Source organism: Pleuronectes platessa, chromosome 7 (assembly GCF_947347685.1).
Source record: "Pleuronectes platessa chromosome 7, fPlePla1.1, whole genome shotgun sequence".
Lineage (NCBI taxonomy): Eukaryota > Metazoa > Chordata > Actinopteri > Pleuronectiformes > Pleuronectidae > Pleuronectes > Pleuronectes platessa.
Window position 1 is genome coordinate 1,592,539 of NC_070632.1, and position 21,345 is coordinate 1,613,883.

The 21,345-nt window shown below is 46.2% G+C and overlaps 3 protein-coding genes across 3 annotated transcripts; 2 read left to right on the forward strand and 1 right to left on the reverse strand.

Moving 5' to 3' along the window:
- Positions 1-119: 119 nt before the first annotated feature.
- On the forward strand, positions 120-4,342 carry dus2 (dihydrouridine synthase 2; the record flags this gene model as incomplete). The annotated part of the gene is given in 11 exon segments (XM_053426495.1): positions 120-180; positions 256-303; positions 397-462; positions 829-899; positions 1,022-1,108; positions 1,436-1,604; positions 1,866-1,987; positions 2,066-2,206; positions 2,593-2,680; positions 3,044-3,117; positions 3,509-4,342. Coding segments are annotated over 11 exon segments (1,195 nt in total), but the record flags the coding sequence as incomplete, so codon positions are not given.
- A 900-nt stretch (positions 4,343-5,242) lies between these two features.
- nfatc3b (nuclear factor of activated T cells 3b) lies at positions 5,243-17,530 on the forward strand. The gene is made up of 10 exons (XM_053426494.1): positions 5,243-5,578; positions 7,919-8,588; positions 8,781-9,188; positions 9,458-9,620; positions 11,555-11,754; positions 12,128-12,300; positions 12,543-12,683; positions 12,765-12,820; positions 13,147-13,867; positions 16,863-17,530. Exons 1-10 carry the CDS (start codon positions 5,485-5,487, stop codon positions 16,997-16,999), a joined length of 2,763 nt encoding a protein of 920 aa, XP_053282469.1. The 5' UTR covers positions 5,243-5,484; the 3' UTR covers positions 17,000-17,530.
- A 5-nt stretch (positions 17,531-17,535) lies between these two features.
- On the reverse strand, positions 17,536-20,957 carry pdcd2l (programmed cell death 2-like). Its single transcript, XM_053426496.1, is given in 3 exon segments — positions 17,536-18,927; positions 18,929-19,389; positions 20,150-20,957. Coding segments are annotated over 3 exon segments (1,176 nt in total). The 5' UTR covers positions 20,733-20,957; the 3' UTR covers positions 17,536-18,795.
- Between the last annotated feature and the right edge of the window lie 388 nt (positions 20,958-21,345).

Below are 21,345 nucleotides of genomic sequence, written 5' to 3' on the forward strand. Positions count from 1 at the left end.
TGTAGAAAATTGAAATTTAAAGGACAAAATATTTAGAAAGAATTGAAAAATAATTAGAGAAAATTAACGTATAAAAGTAAGTTGTCTTATTGTCTGAAGTTGTGAAACTTGTCGCACAGGGAGAAGGACGTGGCCGCCGTGGACGTGAATATGGGCTGTCCGAAGGAATACTCCACTAAGGTGAGCTATCTGTCCACTGACCTCCTGCTGTGACCTCTGACCTCTCACTGACCTCTGACCTCTGCTGTCCTGCAGGGCGGGATGGGAGCTGCTCTCCTGAGCGACCCTGACAAGATCGAGGCGGTACGTTATCCACTTGAATATCAATCGTTTCATAAATGGATGAAAGAGACAATTCTTAAGTGTTTAAATCCGTTTCCTGCCTCTGATCCTCAGATCCTCAGGAAACTGGTCTCAGGCGTGTCCATCCCAGTGACCTGTAAGATCCGGATCCTTCCTTCGGTGAGAAACGAAGACCCATCTCTTCATAGCTTCCTTCTCGGCCCTGACGACACACATTCATTCTATAGTTCTTCCTTTAAGTTACAGAATTAAGAATAAAAATAGAAGCTCAGAATATAGAATAAAGATTTCAGCATGACCTCATGACACATAGAGATAAAAACTAGATTTAGATAGTCACTGACTGAAGTATGTTTTTATATTTGATTTAAAGACTGAGCCTTATTGTTGTTAAGTGTATTTTACAAAGTGTTTTTTTTTTTTAATCTGTCTCATTTCATATTTGGTTTCTTCTGTAGAAAAATAAATAACTTATTTAACCCACACTTCCAGCTAAAAGTTGACTGTTGATAACTCTGGTTCCAGTTGGAGGAAACGATCCGATTGGTTCAGAGGATCGAGAAGACGGGCGTCACTGCTGTCGCCGTCCACGGCCGGTAAACCACTTCTCCTCAGATTGAGACATTAATATTAGTTTGAGTTAGATATTATATTCATGTGTTGGACTGAAGATATGCTTATAACAGTGAGATGATGTGACCTCTGCTGATCTGTCCAGGTTGAAGGAGGAGCGTCAGAGACACCCCCTCCACTGTGACTACATCCAGGCCGTCGCTCGGGCTGTCTCCATCCCCGTCATCGCCAAGTAAGTTCACCTCTGAGGAGCAGCATCAACCTTAACTCGTCTGTTTCTGGTTCAGACTTTAACCCGTTAATTAACTCTGAGGTTTGTGAAATCAATAATCTGCAGCTCGTCCCTCTGCGGCTTCAGGTTTTACCCCGAATGAGACGACCAGCATATTTTTATTGTTTCATTTCTGTAATATTCGTCTTCTGCTCCAACTTCAGGGAGGAACTAGCTTCAAGAATTTAAATATAGGTCTTTAATTTTCTAAACAACCGATTGTAGTTTGTTGCTGTGTTTAAAATAAAATGATAAACTCTTTGTTAACGGTATCACTCTGTGCTGCAGTGGAGGTTCTCTGGACCTGGTGAAGACCAACGCCGACATCGAGGAGTTCCGGAGGGCGACCGGCGCCTCCTCCGTCATGTTGGCTCGAGCCGCCATGTGGAACCCGTCGGTGTTCGCCAGCCAGGGACCACTTCCTGTGGAGGGGGTCATGGAGGAGTACCTCAAATACGTGAGTCCTCTTCAGCTGACAATAACAAGCATCATCGATCATCTATTGATATTTGTTGAATGGAGATGACGCCGCGTCAACGATGACACGTGAAGTTTGTGAACAGCAGCTTCCTGTTTGTGAACAGCAGCTTCCTGTTTGTGAACAGCAGCTTCCTGTTTGTGAACAGCAGCTTCCTGTTTGTGAACAGCAGCTTCCTGTTGCTCCATCGGGGGGGCAGCAGAGCGATAACTGTGTCTCTGCTGCCGTTACCTTTCACAGGCGATCGAGTTCGACAACCACGCCTTCAACACAAAGTACTGTCTGTGTCAGATGCTGAGGGACAAGGTGGAGTCTCCTCTGGGGAAGCAGCTGCAGGCGGCTCAGAGCAGCGCTGAGATCAGGTACGAGCGTCGGATGTGTGCCTCTGGTAGAGCGTGTGTGAGGTGCTGGTGTCATGCGGCTGCGGTGTTGTGTTGCAGCGCGGCGTACGGCCTGCAGGAGTTCTACCAGCAGACGCAGGAGCGGCTGCAGACCAGGAGGGCGGCGCTGCAGAGCGGCAGCGAGCCCGACCGGCCCGTCGTGGACGGAGACCTCACCACCATGGCCGTCAAGTTCGAACGGTCAGAAACACAAATGTCTGAGATCACAGTTTGTTTTAATGATGCTTGTTTTATGTTCATGTTTAACTTTCATCTGTTTGTGGCTCAAATTGTTTTGACATAAATCTGTATCACTGTGACATCAGAAATCTTAACTGATGAATAAGACGTCCTCCATGTTTTCAGGTCGACCGTCTGTCGCTCTCTCAAAAACGTGAAACCTCAGAAACATCACGACTGAATTTCTTTAGATTTGGAACAAACCATAACTTCATAAGCTCGCAATCTAAAACGATGTTTCCATAGATCTGAGTCTGATGGTTGAGCAGTTTATTTACTTTCTAAACCGGAGAAGTGACATGAGACATTAGAAGGATGGAGGGTCACGTGACTTGTGCTTGTTGCAGGAGGGAGTATCCACCTCAGATCACTCCGAAGATGTTCCTGCTGGAGTGGAGCCGCAAGGAGAAGATGGAGCCGCCGCTGTACCAGATGGTGCGTTCAGGAACAGGTTCAAACTAAGTTCACCTGAGTCTTTTTAACTTCAAACTATAAAACACTGATTCACTCTCTGGACCAGTTTCAACCAAAACTGAACAATGTAACTTTCACGAAGTTCAAATTTTATTTTTGAATTAATTAAATGTGGTTGTTCCTAATAAACTTGAAACAAAAGATTGATCACGTTTAGTGTGAAAACTACAAACAGGAAAGTTGTTGTGAATTTTAGGAAACTTATAAATAAACCACTGTTGATAAGTGTGATAAGCAACTGTGTCACTGTGTGTGTGTGTCTGTGTCACTGTGTGTGTGTCTGTGTCACTGTGTGTGTGTCTGTGTGTGTGGTTGTGTTTTCAGGTGCAACGTTCACAGGATCGAGGCTTTCAGGCGACTGTGACTGTAGCAGGAAAGAAATACAGATCTTCACTGTGGTCAGTAAACAACCACACACACACACACACACAGGTCACGTGACCTTTTTCGTACACGTCAGCAGGGATTTCTTTTCTCTGAGCGATGACGAGGTGGAACTGTTACTGACAGGAAGTGTTAGAGTCATGTGACTGATAAGAACCAATCAGGAGGGGAACGTCTGCCCCATTAACAAAAGTCTCAGTTTCTGTTCAGACTCAAACACAGAGTTTTCCTAAAGAGTCAGAAGCTAAACCCACGTGTTTGAGACAGAGGCTGAAAAGAGGAGCTGCAGCAGTGATTCTGAACATTAAGAGAATGAAAACAATCTCAAGATGAACAGAATGTCTCGATTAATGTTTGGCTCTGTGGAAAAGTGGTTTTGTGGAAACTCTGTCTCCTCATTTCCAGGGAGAAGTCGAAGAAGTTTGCGGAGCAGGCGGCGGCCGTCGTCTGCCTGCGGGTCCTGGAGATCCCAGAGGGTCGGGTCGGAGAGGAGGAGTCCGGCCTGGTCTGCAAGAGGAAGAGGGACGGGAAGACCAACGGCACCGCGGAGCAGGACAGCAGCAAGAAACAACACCTCTCCGCCGAGAAGCAGCAGGAGACGCAGACCCCAAAGACCCCAGTGGTGGCCAATGGGGACAGTCGTAGAGCAGACACGATTCCAGAGCAGCTGTGAAGTGTTTGTAGGACAGTGGTTCCTTGTCTTTATGTCACTTCCTGTCTGGAACATCTGCGACGTCTTAGAACTGAAAACTAAATTTACATCAGCTGCTGGATTCTGCCTTTACATGAACAGACTTTTTTACTTAATTTACAACGGATTTCATTTGTAAACACTGAGACGTGCTCAGTGTAACCGGTCTCACCCCAGATCAGCTGTGAGAGATTCACTTGTTTTAACTGGGATGAATGAGTTTGAACCAGCAGGCGGCAGCACTGAGCACTCAGCTCAGGTGTCATCATCTCATGTCAGAGGTTTGAACCTGGTGCCTTAAAGAGGAAGTTTTACTTTTCATTCTGATGGTTCATCGTCTTTCTCCTGATTCAAGCCTTTAGTTTCTGCTGGGAATGACTGAGGTTGAATTAAAAGACGTTACATGTAGTAAACATGTGGTAAACATGTCGAGCAGACCCCAGGTGCCATGTTTTTTAATCCTCTCTGTGCTTTTATTTCACTTAAGGTCAAAGAAATCTGTATCTTCCACATTGTTTTTTTCATTTTAAAGAAGAAGCTGCTTTTTATTTTCATCTTTTTATTTTGTCTCCTGAAGCTGATGAAACGCGTGTGGCGTTCAGGCTCCTCCTGACATGCTGCGTTCAGGCTCCTCCGGCTCGTGTGTCGACGCAGATAAACGGATCAATTATCTCGAGGTTAATTAATCTGAAAGTCCTGATCTGAACCTGAGAGGGAAACGCCCCACTCTGACGTCACCACCGGGCTGGCTAATGGGGCCTTCAGGGCCACTGTGGGAAGTACAGCACTCAGGATACAGGCTGTTGCTCCGTGCGAAGCCGAGTGTTTAAAAGTGTTATAAAGATGATAAATTACTTTGGTTTTTTGTCAAACTTTCAACACGTCCTGGTGTAAACACGTCCTGGTGTAAACAGACATGTTCAAGAAGATGCACAATAAACCTTGTTCTCATGCTGACAAATAAAGTGACAACAGCTGAATAAAACCAGTAGATTCCCAGTGAAGTCGTATGTGAGAAATAACTTAAATAGTATTTATTACATTATTGACTGCAGAGTTCCATTGAAAGATTGTCTTTCTTTATTCTGCTTTTAAATCTCTTATCTTTATCTTGTGCTTCTAGAATCAATGTTTGGCATTTTAACTTATTGATATTTGTGTAACTTCTATATAGAAATACGATATGTAAAAAGGGATGATATACAAACATAAACAGGGAAATATAGGATATATACAATTAAATGAAATAGAGATATCGGAGTATTTCATAATCTCATGTGTGTAATTATCTTGAGCAGTAACCATATGAAGCTTGTATGTATTTAACTTCCTGGTATCAGATCCACTTTCCGCAGTAGAAAGTCAAATCAACAGTTTCGAACTTTACGAGGTGTTGAACTTCCTGATTTCGCTGCTGAGCGCAGCAGCGTTTCCGAGGTGTCCGTGAAGGCGTCGCGTGGATCCACCTCAGGAGAGAAAAGGAGAAGTTGAGACGAACAAAGTTCAACATGGAGGCGCCGGAGCGGAGCAGGAGGCCGGAGGAGGTGCAGCGCCTCTCCGAGGGGACCTAGTCCGCCGCGGGCTCTTCGTGTTCGATCCCCGGGAGCAGGACACCCAGCGACACGGGGCCGGGTTAGAGACGCGCAGCTCGGTCACAGTCCGCTCGGTCGCCCCGGTGCGTGTCGGTCCCATGGAGGAGCTGGACTTCCGGCTGAGCTTCGAGGAGGACTCCGGAGGACGTGTCCCCGGAGGACATGTCCCCGGAGGACGCGTCCACTCCGCAGGTACGTGTCGTTTCTGCGACGCTAGTTAGCAAGCTGTCAACAGAGCTAAGCTAACGAGAGTTAGGATGAGTGTTACCGGAAGTAGAGCCCCGCCGTCTTCAAAGTAAAACCACAGAGTGGGAAACTGCTTAAAAGATTGGAACAAACTGTTTATTTCATCTACTTCCTGCTATTAATCTGATGTTAATATTAGATCACGTCCTGTGAAGGATGCAAGTAAACATGGACGACAAGACAGCTCCCTAAAGTGAAGCCAGAAGGTCTTAATCGCCCCCTGGTGGCTGGCTGCAGTAAACAGCATTCACACTGGTCCATGTCCCATCTGCTAACACGGAGGAGGCAAACTACAGAATCTAAGAAAAAGTTAAATAAATGTTTGTCAGAGATGGTTTCTTTCATCTCAGGAAGTTCTTATCACACTGATGTGACGCTGAACCCGACATGGCCCCTCATACGCCAAATCACATGTAATGTAGTAATAATCATATCATCGACGGGACCTTTACACCAGCTTCACTCTGCACATCTATATTTTCACACTGTGGGTCTCACATGTGATGTTAATCACATATTTTTGTTTTATTGATTGAACATAATTCAAAATCATTGAGTGAAATCACATTAGACTGAAAACAGTGAACAAATTCAAGAAGACAGGATCAAATATTTAGACTTGAATGATAATCAAATGAGTCAAATATTTCTCATTCACAATTTCCCATGTGAATAAATGCAATGTAAGTGCTTTGACCCTTCTTGCTAAACATTTGCCACGTTTAACCTCATATGGTATTTTACTTTGAAAATCCCCCCCCCGGAAGCTGTGTCTTATTTTGTTGAACTGACACATCCAGCTGTCGAATGTTAGTTTGGAGAATAGTTTAAATGTGGAAGTGAAGAAGTTTGTAAATGTTCCTGAAGCTGAACATCTGGAAGCTATAGAGACTTTTATGATCAGGATTATAGATTATAGATCAGAGCTGGTTATTCATGTTGGTATATGAGATCAGCTCATGTTTTATATTCAATGTGTGAAATCAGAAAACCTTCCACCAGCTTTAAGTGCTGAACAGTTCTGTTACACAATGACTGATATTTGGTTTATGTTTCATCATAACTCCTTTTGTCAGTTACATTAATCAGATGAAGCTTTCTTGAAGAATTTCTGGACTTTGGTTGCAATTGTAATTATTATTATTGATTGAGCTCCTGATTGTTTTTCTTACACAATCGTTTGGTCTTTAAAAAACTGTAATACGACAAATTCTATGACCAGCAGACGCAAATATATTTAAATTACAACTAGAGCGTTAATAGAGTTCCTTCATTCCACGTTATTGTAGATGAGGATTTCCCTCAATGGTTCCTCAAGTAAGAGTCTAGGTTAATTAAAGGTCTGTTAACTGTAAGATCTGAAAGAGTGGCTCTTCAGTTCCTGGTTGACCAGTGGAACTCTTCTTCTTCGTGGAGATGAACTGAACGAGCAGATCGATGCAGGTTGGTTGTGGTTCAGGATGGTAACACACAGACCTGGTGCCACTCAGCTCGTCTGCTGACTGGTTTTACTTCCTGGTTTTTATTACTGCTCTGTGGCACCCAGCTGGCGGCGGGTATAGTCACCTGCTCCCCCCCCACCCCCCCCCGATCTGAATGAGGGAAAGGGGGGAAGGTTTGCACAGAGGCAGCGAGTGGAGCTGTTGAAGCAGATCACAGTTGGCGTTTTGTCGCCTTCTTTTTGCATGTGGTGTGCAAAGTGTGTTTGTGTGTGTGTGTGTGTGTGTGTGTGTGTGTGTGTGTGTGTGTGTGTGTGTGTGGGCGTGGGCCAGAGAGGGGTATTAATAGTCGTGCTGTGGTGAGGAGTGTGTGCAGCTGTGTGACTGAACTTATCGAACTGTTGTGGATGATCTGTCACTACGATTCTTCCGGTGCATGAACACTGACTGTGGATCAGCTGCTGCTGGTTAAACATTTAACACTTGACTGCAAATGTTCTTTGCGGGCACAGACCAGATCCTCACAGCAGCACAGACACACTGACCAGGGTCACGTTCATGTGAAGCACCTGCTGCCTAATGTTTCTCTTTATAAAGCTAATTAATTAATGTACAAAAACAACCAATAATTTAAAATGTCCGTCTTCCTGTTGGGCTTAGACCTGTTTGTACATCTGATGGTTATTTAAGTGTTTCAGGACTTTTCAAGAATGTTTAGCACCAAAAATATGATTCATCTGTGAGACAAAGAAGAAGAGACATAATTATTTGTGATGAAATGTGTCTGCACCGGTTTGTATTGGTGTTTAACTGATGATTTCCGTGTTGAACCCTCTTCTGCTCGCAGGTCACGATGTGAGGACGCCTCCCTCCTCCACGCAGCCTCTCTCTGATCAGCTCTTGAGTCACGAGCTGCACAGTCACCCTCAATATTTCTCCACCTTAGACAGCTACCAGCATGTTGGCTGCCATTTCCCGGGGCCCCAGTATGGAGCCCAGGGGAACCCCAGAGCCTTTGACTGCCCCAGTATCCAAATCACCTCCATAGCTCCCAACAGCCATGTGGAGCCCAGCTCTGGGCAGGAAGCGAGGGCAGTGGGTGGGGCGGAGGGAGGCTACCCTGAGGCCCCGTGGTCCAGAGACCAGCTGTACTTGCCCCTGGACCCCTGCTACCGGGACCCGGCCCTCTGCCCGAGCCCCTGCAGCAGCATGTCCTCCAGGAGCTGGATCTCCGACCTCTCCTCCTGCGAGTCCTTCTCCAACTTCTACGATGAAGTGGAGGGGGAGCCGGGCGATGTGGCCCGCCCCGCCCTGGGATCCCCACTCGGGTCACCTTTGGGCTCCCCGGGCTGTGGGGGGGGGGCCTTCGGGGTGGAGTTATGGCAACAGAAATACCAGCATCCTGTAGCCTTCAGCCCGTCGCTGTCGCCCCTCCAGTCGCCCCGTCAGTCGCCCTGCCACTCGCCTCGCACCAGCGTCACAGAGGAGAGCTGGCTGAACCGCCGGCCCACGTCCAGGTGGGAAACCATCACCAGGTTTATCTGGGTGAACACATTCCCAGTACCCCCTTCCAATTATCATTATTTGTCACAACCATGTTCACTTGTAATAATGAATCCTAACTTTGCCAGCTGACCTCTTCTTCCACAAACTGCTTCACTAACAGGGAACTGCCTCAATCCTGATGCTCATAGTGGTTTTTCTTGCAGGCCGTCATCCAGACCAACGTCCCCCTGTGGAAAGAGACGACACTCCAGCGCTGACCCTCGCATTCGAGCCCGCTCGCCCTCCCCCCACCACTCACCCAGTCCCTCACCGACCGCCTCCCCCCGGGACAGCGTGTCAGTGGAAACGTGGGTAGGAAGCCCCGCCGGTGCCCTCGGGTCCCTCCTGATGTCCGGCTACCAGGAGCTGGACGTCCCCTCTAAGACCAGGAGGACGTCAGGGAGCCAGCTGGGACTCCTCCCCGGTCAGGGGGGGGACCCCGGGCTGGAGCTGTTCCAGGATTCTCCCACGGAGGAGGCACGAGAACAGGAGGGCCTGGCTGAGCTCTTCCTTCAGGTGCCCTCCCACTTCAGCTGGAACAAACCTAAACCTGGGAACCCTCCTCTGTTCAGGTGGGCTTTGCTGTCACTGTTTAGGGTCTTGACTTTTGGTAAATGTGCACGTTTACCTTCTTGCAAAATGTTATATCCTCATTTAATCTGCACAAAAACATATCTGCTCTATTCACGATTCAAAAGGGTCGATGTAGCTTCTTATCTACAGAACGTCTGGTATCAACCTTCTCCTCTGTCTGACCTGCAGTGTCTTCTTTCAAACACCCTCTAACTGCAGTGCTACAGACATAGTGTCAGTGACTGTGTGTCTGTTGTGTCTCCTCCAGGACCTCGTCCCCCCCGCCCCTGGACTGGCCTCTGCCCTGCCAGTACGACCAGTGTGAGCTGAGGATGGAGGTCCAGCCCAAGTCCTACCACAGGGCCCACTATGAGACGGAGGGCAGCAGAGGCTCCATCAAGGCCTCGACCGGAGGACACCCTGTGGTGAAGGTGAGTCTGTGCTTCTGAGGGCTTTCAGGACGAGTTCAGGTCCGATTGGACCCTCGCTGCCGAGTGGAGGCTGATCCACACAGATCATCTGATCACCTGATCCTGTAGGACGACGGGTTCACAGACTTATAGTAGCTGTGTCAGATTGGGAGATAAACGATAAGAACGAGCTGATCAGGAAGCCTCACCAACCAGATGTTGGTCTTCAGTGTTAACCAGACGTTTGATTTCCTTTACCTGGTGGACAAAGTTGTGGAATATAGTCTAATTGCTGGTTTAATGGGTCCTGTTGCACAAACCAGTTCAACCAGCTGACGCCTCCGACTGTCTGCTTCCTTTTGAGTTTTACTCTGAAGTCACGTTTGATCACGTGAGTTTCTGTGAGTTCCAGGTGTTTGGACTCTGGAGACTGGGTCGTCTTCTGTGGGATGTTCTCCAGATCTAAAGATTAAAAATCAATCTGCGGTTATGTTTGTGGTTTCCCACATTTTAGAAAATTAGTGAAGATTTGGAAATCCTCTTTTGTGCATCAAGCATCAATGAGCTGCTCACTTTGACTTTTCCTTGTTGTGCTAAATACAATTAGAAAACCTGCGACAAGTCCCAACCATCCCATTATGAAGCCTCATTTTAATCCACTAGATCCAGTTGTATTTATTTGGATCCGCACCAACATCGAAACTAACCCCTAAATATGTCTGAAAATGTCCTTTGGTTGTTGAAGAAAGAACCTGCGTCCTTCCACCTTCCAGACATCATCACACTGAACAAGACTCTCACTCAGGCCTTCACGTCTGTTATTAATGGAGCTTTCAGCTAAATCTGAGTTTTCCTGTTAAATTGTGAACCGGACGTTGTTGTGAAGGCGAAAACTTGTAAACTTGTAATTGCTCAAATGTGACACGAGTGTTGCAAAGAAAATGTCCCCTCAGAAAATGTCCCCTCAGAAAATGTCCCCTCAGAAAATGTCCCCTCAGAAAAGCCTCAAGCGCACTGATGGAGTCTGTGGAGATAAACTCAAAGGTCGACTGAGGCCGTGTTTTGCTCCTGTTGCTGATGAGCAGCGGTTTCAAGGATTCTCTGGATCAGAGAGCAGAGGCAGGCCGAGACACGTAGAGCTCCATCAAGGCCTCGTGTGTAACGCACACCAGCAGCAGGGTTATTCTGGGTGTCACATTGTCGGGCTGCTGCTGAAGCCAGATCAGCTTCTTTCTGCGAGTTGTGTGAAACCACAGAGCGTTCGGAGTCGATACAGGGACCAGTGAGAGCTGCTGGTTCCCACAGGAAACTTCTAAACCACAGATCCTGCTGGCGGCCGCACGGTGAACCTTCACAATCAAACACTGGAACACTAACTGAATACCATACAAACCAAAAAGCTCATCCAAACCATAACCATCCATCCGGTAAAATATAACCTGGGCCAAAATGTTTATTTTTATTCAAAAGCCTTTTTTCTTATGTTTTTGTGTTTTTTTTATTTAGTATATTTATTGCTCTCTGATTTTAAGTACCTGCATTATTATGCTATAACATAGGATGTACTTTTATTATTGTTATATCAGTGGATAAAATTAGATTAGATTAAACTTTATTGTCATTGCACAGTACAAGTACTTAAAAAACTAAATGCAGTTTAGCATCTATCCAGAAGTGCAAAAAAAGGCAGTAAAGTGCAGAGTATTGTGCGTATTTAAAGTGGAATGTAAATAAATAGATATGTACAGTAAGAAATATATATGGAGTAGTACAGTATTAACAGGTATTGTCTGATATAAGAACTATGAGCAAGATAAATATATAAAAATATATAAATATGAATATACTATAGGCGGGATAAATGGACTCATAATAATTCCTGGGACAATAAATCGTGCATCAACATTTCGTATCATAACCTGTTAACCTCAAAGTGCCTGTGCTCCCCTCTGCAGCTGAGTGGATACAGCGAGCAGCCGGTGGACATGCTGCTGTTCATCGGCACCGCAGACGACCGCTACCTTCGCCCGCATTCCTTCTACCAGGTCCACCGCGTCACCGGGAAGACCGTCACCACCACCTGCCAGGAGAAGATCATGGGTTACAACAAGGTCCTGGAGATCCCTCTGCTTCCAGAGAACCACATGGCCGCAAGGTGAGAGAGGAACCGGCCTGAGACTTGAGACGTGACCTGATATAAACATCTGAACAATCTGAAGAATGTTTTACTGCAGTCATTGAAAGTCAGTGCAGGTGTTAGCTTCTGTTGTTCCTGGACTTGAGCTCCTCATCACCAGTGAACATGCATCAACTCGCCTCGGACAGCTTCCCTTGTTTAGAGAGATGAAGTTCAGCTGTAGGAAACCACCCTGAGCGTTTTCTGCTTCTCTTGATAAATCTGATTTCACCTCCACACTGATGACAAGCTGCTGTGAATCCCTGAGAGATTTCCCGGCTGCTCATTATTGTGAAGTAGGTTTTCAGTTTTCAGATGGTTTCAGCAGATCTTGTTCTTCGTTGCTCCGCAGCATCGACTGCGCCGGCATCTTGAAGCTGCGCAACGCCGACATCGAGCTGAAGAAAGGAGAGACGGACGTCGGGCGGAAGAACACGAGGGTTCGAGTCGTGGTGAGAGTCGCCCTCCCTCAGCCCGACGGCCGGATGCTGTGGCTACAGACCACCTCCAATCCTGTGGAGTGTTGTGAGTTAACACATCACTTTACATCTGAGTACCTTGTCTGCTGAGGTCGACTGTACGTCACATTCTACACAACACAACGTCAAAGGTGTTTATTTTATATAGTTTTTAACCAAGTTATTAAAGAACAGGCAGAGGAAGGAATTCAGGGCCTGTGAGATATTTCCTCAAAGTGGATCCACGCAGATCAAGTTCAGTGAGAACAATGAGAAATCCCACTTCTCATCTCTCCCTGTGTGCTTCAGCCCAGCGCTCTGGTCAGGAGCTTCCTCAGGTGGAGAGCTTCAGTCCAGCCGGCTGCTCGGTGGACGGAGGCGAGGAGCTGCTGGTCATCGGATCCAACATCTCGGCTCAGTCCAGGGTGGTTTTCCAGGAGAAAGGACCCGGTGAGATCAGCTGAGGTTCATTTACACTAAGTTCCTACTTTTATCTAAATCACAAGTTCTAAATGTGTTTTCATTCCTCAGATGGACGATCGATGTGGGAGATGGACGGAAGAGTTGTGACAGAAAAAAGCAGCGGAGTAAGTTTAAAACAAAAAGTTCCATAAAAGAAGAACCAGGTCCTCGTACATCATGAAACAATATGAGTCAATCTGAACAAAGACTGAAGATCCTGTAGAAGACTTCAAGGTCCATGTTCTGACTCAGAGTGTAAACGTTGGTCTGAAAACAATTATTTGTGAAATGCTAAATGTCTCAAAGACGAGCTTCCACAAACTTTTGCAGAATCCCTGAATCCTTTAAAATCCAAGCGTATTAATTTGACCTGTGTTTTCGAGCATGTGGAATCTGAGTCATAGCCTGAGGTGCAGCTCTGATCCTGTTCTCATGTGTTCACGCTCCTCAGTCCAGTGTCGTGGTGGAGGTGCCTCCGTACTATAAGAAGATCACGTGTCCGGTCCAGGTCCAGTTCTACGTCTCAAACGGGAAGAGAAGAAGAAGTCTGACCCGGAGCTTCAGCTTCCTTCCTGGAGTCAGAGGTCAGCTCCCTGCTGCTGGACCACAGCTGGTCAAGCAGGAGCACTGGGAGCTGGACCACATCTCCCACAATACATCTGCTTTCGGGACAGATGTGCCTTATTATGATTCCGGTGGCCTCCCAGTGCATTGTGGTCCTCCCTCCCAGAAGGCACCTTTTCTCCATCATCCTCCTTCCTCTGCCCCCCTTCAAACCCCTGTGATGTTTCCTCACTCCTCCTCCGCCCTGCTTCACTCCTCCTCCGTGCCTCCTCAGACCTCCTCGGGCCCCCATCAGACCTTGATTCCTCTTCAGACCTTCACCCTCCCTCCTCAGACCTCCTCCATCCCCCCACAGATGTCCAGCGTGCCTCCCCAGGCTCCCTCTGGCGCCCTTCACACCTTCGTCATCCCCCCTCAGACCTCCTCGCTGCCTCCCCCGACCTCCCCTGCTGGACGTCCGAGGGAACCGTCTCCATCACTGAGCTCGAGGAGAGTGTTTGTGACCCCCGCCGACCCCCAGAAGGATGCTCTGCTGAGCGTCAAGCAGGAGCCGGAGGACAAGGCCACTCTGGGATCCTTGGGCCTCCAGGAGATCACACTGGATGATGGTAGGAAGCTCCGTGTTTCACTCTTTAGCGTTTCCCCTTGAGGCTTGAGAAGCAGGTATCTCAAAAGTTAGCAGCTGTTGTGAGGCTGGATTCACATCAGGGAGCAGTAGATCACCATAGATCACAAGATTTGATTCAAAGCTCATCTAAACACTCACCTTTTCTGATTGGTGTACTCAGTTCATTGTTTAGTATTTACTTGTTCTGCTAGTAGTCGGTTTGGTCTGTTTTTATATTTATTATTTGTACTTGTAAGGTGCCATGAAAGGTGCCCATATTTAAAATGTATTATTATTATTATTATAATTTTTATAGTAGATTTTTTATGTGGAGGAGCCTCTCAGCTGCTGTCGTGTGTAGAAAGTTCATCCACTCAGTTTATTCACTAGAATCCTCGGCTCCGAGTCCTGATGTGTTTCTGATATTCATGGATTCACGTTCACAGAATCAGAATCTGTTGCTGCTGCTTGTTCTGTGTGTTTGTGCTGCGCAGCTGTGTGTGTACGTGTCTGTCTGCTGTGTGATGTTGGTTATTTATGTCAGGGCCCTGTGTGTGTGTGTGTGTGTTTGTGTGTGTGTGTGTGTGTTTGTGTTCCTCTCCGATCCGGGGTTAATAATAGCTGTTTCTGCTGGTTGCTGGTCTGAATGATGCAGATGGGGTTAAATGTGTTTCAGCGTCTCAGCTGGCGAGCAGCAGCTGTCGTCGGGCCTCTGACCCCCCCCCCCCCATCCCCCCCACTCCCTCTCGCCTTTTAGCTCCAGTTTTACTCGTTGATCTAAAGGTCAGAAGACGTCTTTGAGGCTTTGTTCTCTGACCAGTTACTGGTTTTCAAGTTGAGGCTGATTGTTGTGTGTGCAGGTTGTGTGTGTGTGTGTGTGCAGGTTGTGTGTTTGCAGAACGCAGCTGAAGTTGTGAAGCTGAATAATGTTTATTTTCGTTCTTGTTTAAGATGGATTCTGCACAGATTCATCTGGAGATCCCTGTGGGGACGTTCTCTCAGGTTGAGAAACTGTTGAGCTGTTTTCAAACTGAGTTAATCTTCATAGACGTCTGGATGAAAAGTGACTCGAAGCATTTCACTGAATTCAGTGCGTGTGCGTCAGATTCAAAACAAAGCACTGTATGCATTAGGGGGGGGTAACCACAGTGTGATTGGCAGCTAGTACCGTCCAATGAATGCATGTGTTGATGTTCTGCTCCTCAGGAAAACAACCCACTCTCCATCTCACGATACCGACTCAGATACGAGCCTCACAACAAACTACCAGTTCATTTACTTATCATTATCCATTTATAACAGAAACGTGATTCACATGTTTTAATCACATTAAGTTTCAGTGTGACAGGAACTAGATATTTGACCATTTCCTCTGCTTCCAGTATCATCTTTGTTTTGCATCAGAACAGTGTCACAGTGCAGAGCTGTTTATTTCAGTGAGCGTCAGTTCTCCAGGAAACTGATGAGACGCTTCAGGAAAGAAACCGAGTCTTGAGCAGAAAGAAGCAGAACAGAGCAGAAGAGTTTTATCTTCTGTGACTGATTGATAAATATCTGACTTCACAACCTGTTAGATCAAAGCTTCGGCAGAACTTATCAGCTGGAAGCAGATAAACCTGAGGGGTCATGAGAAGAAGAGTGTGAGAGGAAAGAGGAAGAACTCGATGAACTCTTTACTTTCTTATCTTTTCTGGATCATTTTATTAATCTGGACCTAGAACAGTTATTTAAAGTGTAACTCCCCAACTTCTTCCCCAAAGCATTGATCCTGAATGTGCTTCATCCTTTTAATGGAGTAAAATGATGTAGTAGAATTGTACAATAGCAAAAGAAACACAGTAAATAAAATGTATACTTGAGTCCATCACATGTGTAGATGTGTGTCTCCAGCTGATGATGATGATGATGATGATGATGATGATTTCACTTCTATGAATAGACTGAACAGAGCAGAGACAGAAACATGTGCTGCTCTACAAATAGACTCAGACCAGACAGAGCAGCTTTCTACTACTACTAATAATAATATTACTATTACTAATAATAGTTATGATAAACACAAAGTGTTTCATTGAGAACTGGTTCATGGTGGGAAATTATGAAGCTGTAATTAATGGATTAGTCAGAAACAAACCTGAAGAGGTGAAATATTTCAGCATTAAAACGTCAGAGCGAAGTTATCATAGATTTTCTGTTTCCAGCTTCAATCAGCAGCTTCTGTCCAGGTGCTGCCTCCGGTGGTCAAACCGGGAACTGCAGACCGAGGTCGACTGAAGCTGCAGCAAAACATGAGAAACAACTTCAGAGCTTAGAATCATTGATTCTCAGTTGTGTTTCTTTATTTCATCTTTTGTATTTGTTGGTAGAATAAACCTCAGTGATCAGCTGCTGGAGATGTTTAGCGTCTCTTCTCTTGTTGGATCCTGTGTTCGTGTTGTGGGGCGGCAACGTTCAACTAAGGATTTAGACTATAAATCAAAAACTACATTTGGTTATAACAAAGTAACATTTCTGTGTCACTGTGGTAGATTTATGTTTGTTGTAGTTTTGTGTCTATTGTCACTGATGGTTTATTTTCTTGTGTGTAATTCTAAATATTCTAAATGTAGTTTGGTGAGTTTTGGTTTGAGATCTGAGGACGAGGTTGAGATGAGATCCAGAGCTCCAGATGAAAAGCTGAGTTCCAACTTGAGAAACTGTTCCGCAGCCTCAGGGCTTTGTTGAGATTTCAAGAATAAGTATTATTCTGAGATTTATCATTTCCACTAAAGAGATGATTTCCTCCACGTGTGTGGTTCTCTCCAGGACATGATACTTCTGCTCAGTTCAACTTTAGTTTAAGTTTCACTAATGACATTCTTCATTTAAACTCAGGAGACGGACTGAACATCTCATGTTCTATAACATCACAGAGACATAATTAATAAGTCAGAAAATCTGAGATTATGATTTTCTGTGATCAGAAAATAAGTGTTTCCCTTTTTTTTTCGTTGCAGTGAACGAGATCATCGACAGAGACATCGGGGTTCTGAGCAGCAGCGCCCAGCCCGACCAGTTTGACCAGTACCACCAGTACGACTGGGAGCACAAGTCCAGCGACGCCGCCTTACCGTTCTGTGGAGGTCCTCAGTAGCCCTGCGTCCTCTGGAGACGTGGACACGCTTCTGCTGCTGTTGGGACAAAACGGTCACGTCTGCACAAAGTGCATCAGACTGATTAAAGTGCCTGAAAACCAAACAGCGCCTCCATCAGGACATCGCGTCACATCGCAGTTTCCTCGTCCGTCTCAGGAATTTTAGTGCTAACTCGAACCTCAGTGACGAAGCAAAGATCTTTTTTATCTCTTCATATGAATTGGAATAATTCTAAACAAACCAAAGGGCTGTAAATCACCTGTAAGGCTTTAATGTGACATAACAATCAGTGACGTCATCACAGACGTCACACGTAAAGAAAATCCTGTCGTTATTTATTGGCCATTTAATTTAATCTATTTTTGATACTCTGGATCCGTTTAACCAAAAGTCCTTCGGCTGATTTTTACTCTGTACAGTTTACATTTCCTTCACTGATGACATCACTGCTGTTCAACCTGAGCTGAAGCTTTGAGACGCTGAATCATAAACATGTATCGTTGAAGTTAATGAAAAGAAAAGAAAACAAACTATGTTCTGTGTTTTTCTTTTAATTAGAAATAATCAACAGTTTATTGTTCATGTTACTGTCGGTTCATTGAGCAGCGACCTTTCACCAGAGGGAGGTCAAAGGTCAGAGCAGGTTCTGCTGCTTAGCTGCTGCAGGAAAGATCCAGAGAAGCTGAGAGCGCCCCCTGCAGCCACATGTGGTGAATAACTCTGTTGGTCTCTGTGTCTGAGTCATGAAGTGTTGATTCTGACTGAGCGACCTAGTGAGCTGACACACACACACACACACCTAAACACTGGATATTACCCATGATCCTCTGCTTCCTGAACCTGAAGAGCTGCAGCGTGGCTGTGGACTAGTGGTAGAAACTTGGACTATGGGCAGAGAAGGTCTCTGGTTCGACTCCACGGATAAACAACAAAACACGAACCTGGATTGATCTGTCCAAAAATCCAAGAGTCTCCCTACCCTGTCTAGTGCCCCTGAGCAAGGCACATTACTCCCCCACCATCTGCTCCCTGGGCGCTGTACATGGTCGCTCACTGCTCTGTGTGTCCTGCACCAGATGGGTCAAAAGCAGAAGTTAAATTTCCCTACCTGCATGAGTGTGACTGTGTTTGGGACTAATAAATGCATCTTAATCTATAACAAACATTCATGTTTTAACAGTTTCCTGCTGAATGTTGGAGATAAACTCTGGTTGTTAATAACTTCAGAGTGTTTCTAACTGATCTCAGTTCAGCTGCAGCTGGTTGTGTCTGTGACTCTCAGTCAGTTGTTCTCTCAGGAGATGGAACCCACTCAGCAGAGTCACAGAGAACAGACGCTCAGGGAGAGAAGGAGGAAACTTTCTCATGTTCACACTCACACATCAGACTCACTTTATTCAAGCTGCTGCTTTCAGGTAGATAAAGTTGCTCAGTGTTTAAGAAGAGTTTCAGAAACTTTACTTGAGTATTTGTATTTAAAGTTACTTGGTACTTGAGGTCAGGGGGAGGGATCGTACCACTTTACAACCTCACCCACACCTTTTTGGAAACTGTCATCTGGGAAAAATGGACCCAGAAACAAAACGATCACTCTTCTCCGTCGGAAACCAAATCTGTTCTTTTATTTAAATATAAACCAGTTATCATGTTTTTCTGCTTCTGTCTCTGCCTGAATGTTTCACGTCTGTTTCACGTCAGACATCCCAGATATGGGCGGGCTGTGATACCTGTGACCACGCCCCCCGGTGACATCACAGTGTCCTGCAGTGACGATCAGACCAGTCCAGCTGTGGGCTCAGTTAAACAGCTGCTGGTCCGGGTCGGTCTGAACCAAGCAGAACTCCTCCACAGCGGATCGGGAGCCCGCCGTCCAGCAGCTGTTCACACACGTGAACACCAGGACCGTCCCGAACTCCAGCTCCACCCCCGCCCCCCCCGTCCGTCCTCTGCAGCAGGCTGACCAGAGCCGGCATCAGCTGCAGCTCGAACGTCCTGGCTCCTCCACAGGAGCCGCACGCCGACACCACCTGGGCCACGTGGGGCGGCGGCTCGGAGATGAAGAGCATCCCCCCCCCGCGGCAGTAGCGTAGGATCTGCTGAGGACAGAGCGAGATCCTCTTCATGAACCTGGAGAAGAAGGCGTCTCCGTGTCGGGCTCGGGACTTCTCGTACTTCTCCTCGCCGCCGCCCTCGCCCTCCAGCTTCCTCACGGTCACGCCCTCTCTGCCCTCGTACTCCCTCAGCAGCTCCTGAGCGTGCTCCAGCTCGTCTTCCTCGCCCCACAGGTCCGACTCCTGCACCACGCTGATGAAGAACGAGCGGAAGACGAGGAGGTCATCGTGTGATTCTCCCAGGCTGAGGTCCTGGAGTCTGCTGCTCAGACTTCCTGCTGAGAGGAAAGAGACACGACAGGAAGTGAACGACCTTCATCGTCTCTTCACCACTGACACAAGTTCCTCCAACAGTTTAAATCTATAATAAGAACTCATGGGAACGTTTAGGTTTCAGAAAACAAAAAGATAAAAACACGTGTATCTGTGAAAGGTTAAATATGAGGAACTAAAACATGAAGCTCACTTTACAAGTTAAAAAAAGATTTAGAAAATAAGGTGATAGAAAAACTGAAATGTTATTGTTTTCATTACATTAAAAAAGTTTGTGTATTTCCATCTTCACACCTTATGTTGAATTAGCAGACTTCAGGTAAAGAGACAAAGCTGCCATTAATATTTTATATTATGTTATCTCACTTATTGTTTTATAACCATTTACTTTGTAATGGACTTTGTAACCTTGATCACTGCGACAGAAATAAAGTTGTATCATAATTATAAACAAGTTTATCAGTTTGTTCTTTATATCATTTTCTAATTCTCTCCCACTGTTCCTCAGCTTCATCGGCCTCCTGATGAAACCGTGTTTAAACTCTTGAGATCTGGATCTGAACATATTTACTCTGACTCATTGATATCAAACTCCTGAAGAATCAGATTCTCTGAGAAATCAAGGACACAAGTTCTTCTCTGAATCAAACCACAACTTTCCACCAGGTTTCAGATCCTGTTCACGATCTACTGTGAAATCAAGACACTAATGAAACATGACATGTGATAAACAGATGAACTCAGATGAACTCAGATGAACTGTACCTTCAGGAGCTGCTGCCTCCTCCTGAACCTGCTCCTTCATCACATCCTTCTCCTCCTCCTCTGGAACCTGCTCCTTCATCACATCCTCCTCCTCCTCCTCCTCCTCCTCCTCCTCCTTCATCTCATCCTCCTCCTCCCGAACCTGCTTCTTCACCACACCTCCTCCCCAACCCTCCTCCTCCAGGCCCCAGTCATCAGCGGTGTCACACCAGTCAGTGGCCGCCAGAGGAGCCTCCTGTGCCGGGGCGGGCCGGCTGGGGGCCCGCTGCTGCCCCTGGTTCTCCAGACCCTGGGAGCGGAGCACCCTCCAGCCCTGCGGCCCGCGGCTGCACGCGGGCCCCGGGCAGGCGAACAGGTGGAGGCTCCTGTGGTAGGGGGAGGCCTCCAGGGGGCAGTACACCTGCACCACATGGCTCAGCGGGGCTCCGCAGCGAGCACAGCGGGGACACAGCGGGGAGATGCCCGGTAACCAGTCCGGCTGCCCCCCCACCTTGTTGGTGAGGTACGAGGACCGGTGTCTGTCCGGGTCCAGCTCCGCGTCACACACTCCCACCAGGGTCACGTCCGGAGCCGAGGAGGCCATCGAACCAGCATCGAACACACGAGTGTCAGCTCCGAGTCCGACACCAAAACAGGACCGGGTCCGTTTGTAGAGATAAACAAAATCTGGTTTATAATATTTATACAAAACGTTTTAATTCATTAAACTACTTCATATAAACGTAATGACCCAATAAAATAATACTCATATCTTCTGTTATTAAAAGTTTGACAGGGCGACAGAGAAAAGTTCCTACCGGAAGTAACTTAGCTGTGTGGCGATTTCCGCTTTTGTCCCTTTCATCTGTAAAGTATAAATTACTAATAAACGTAGTTGTGCTTCATTTACAACATTTATACAAATTTTTGTTTAAAAAAACTTTTGATATAAAACTCCTAAAGTAAACGCCCCCCCCCCCATCCATCCCTAAGAGGCAACATGCCCGCGTTTATCGAGGTAACAACTTTATTTTGAAAACTAAATTGAACAGTCATTATTATAGAATTAATACTTTACAGTTTGAGACATAAGACAATATATAAAACTGAGAATGTTGTTATTATCAACGCACTTATTTTTTTGTTACTTTTATTTTTTGTCTAAAATAATAAAGCGTTTTTAAAACCTTGATTTGAGTTTGTGTTGACGCTGTTTC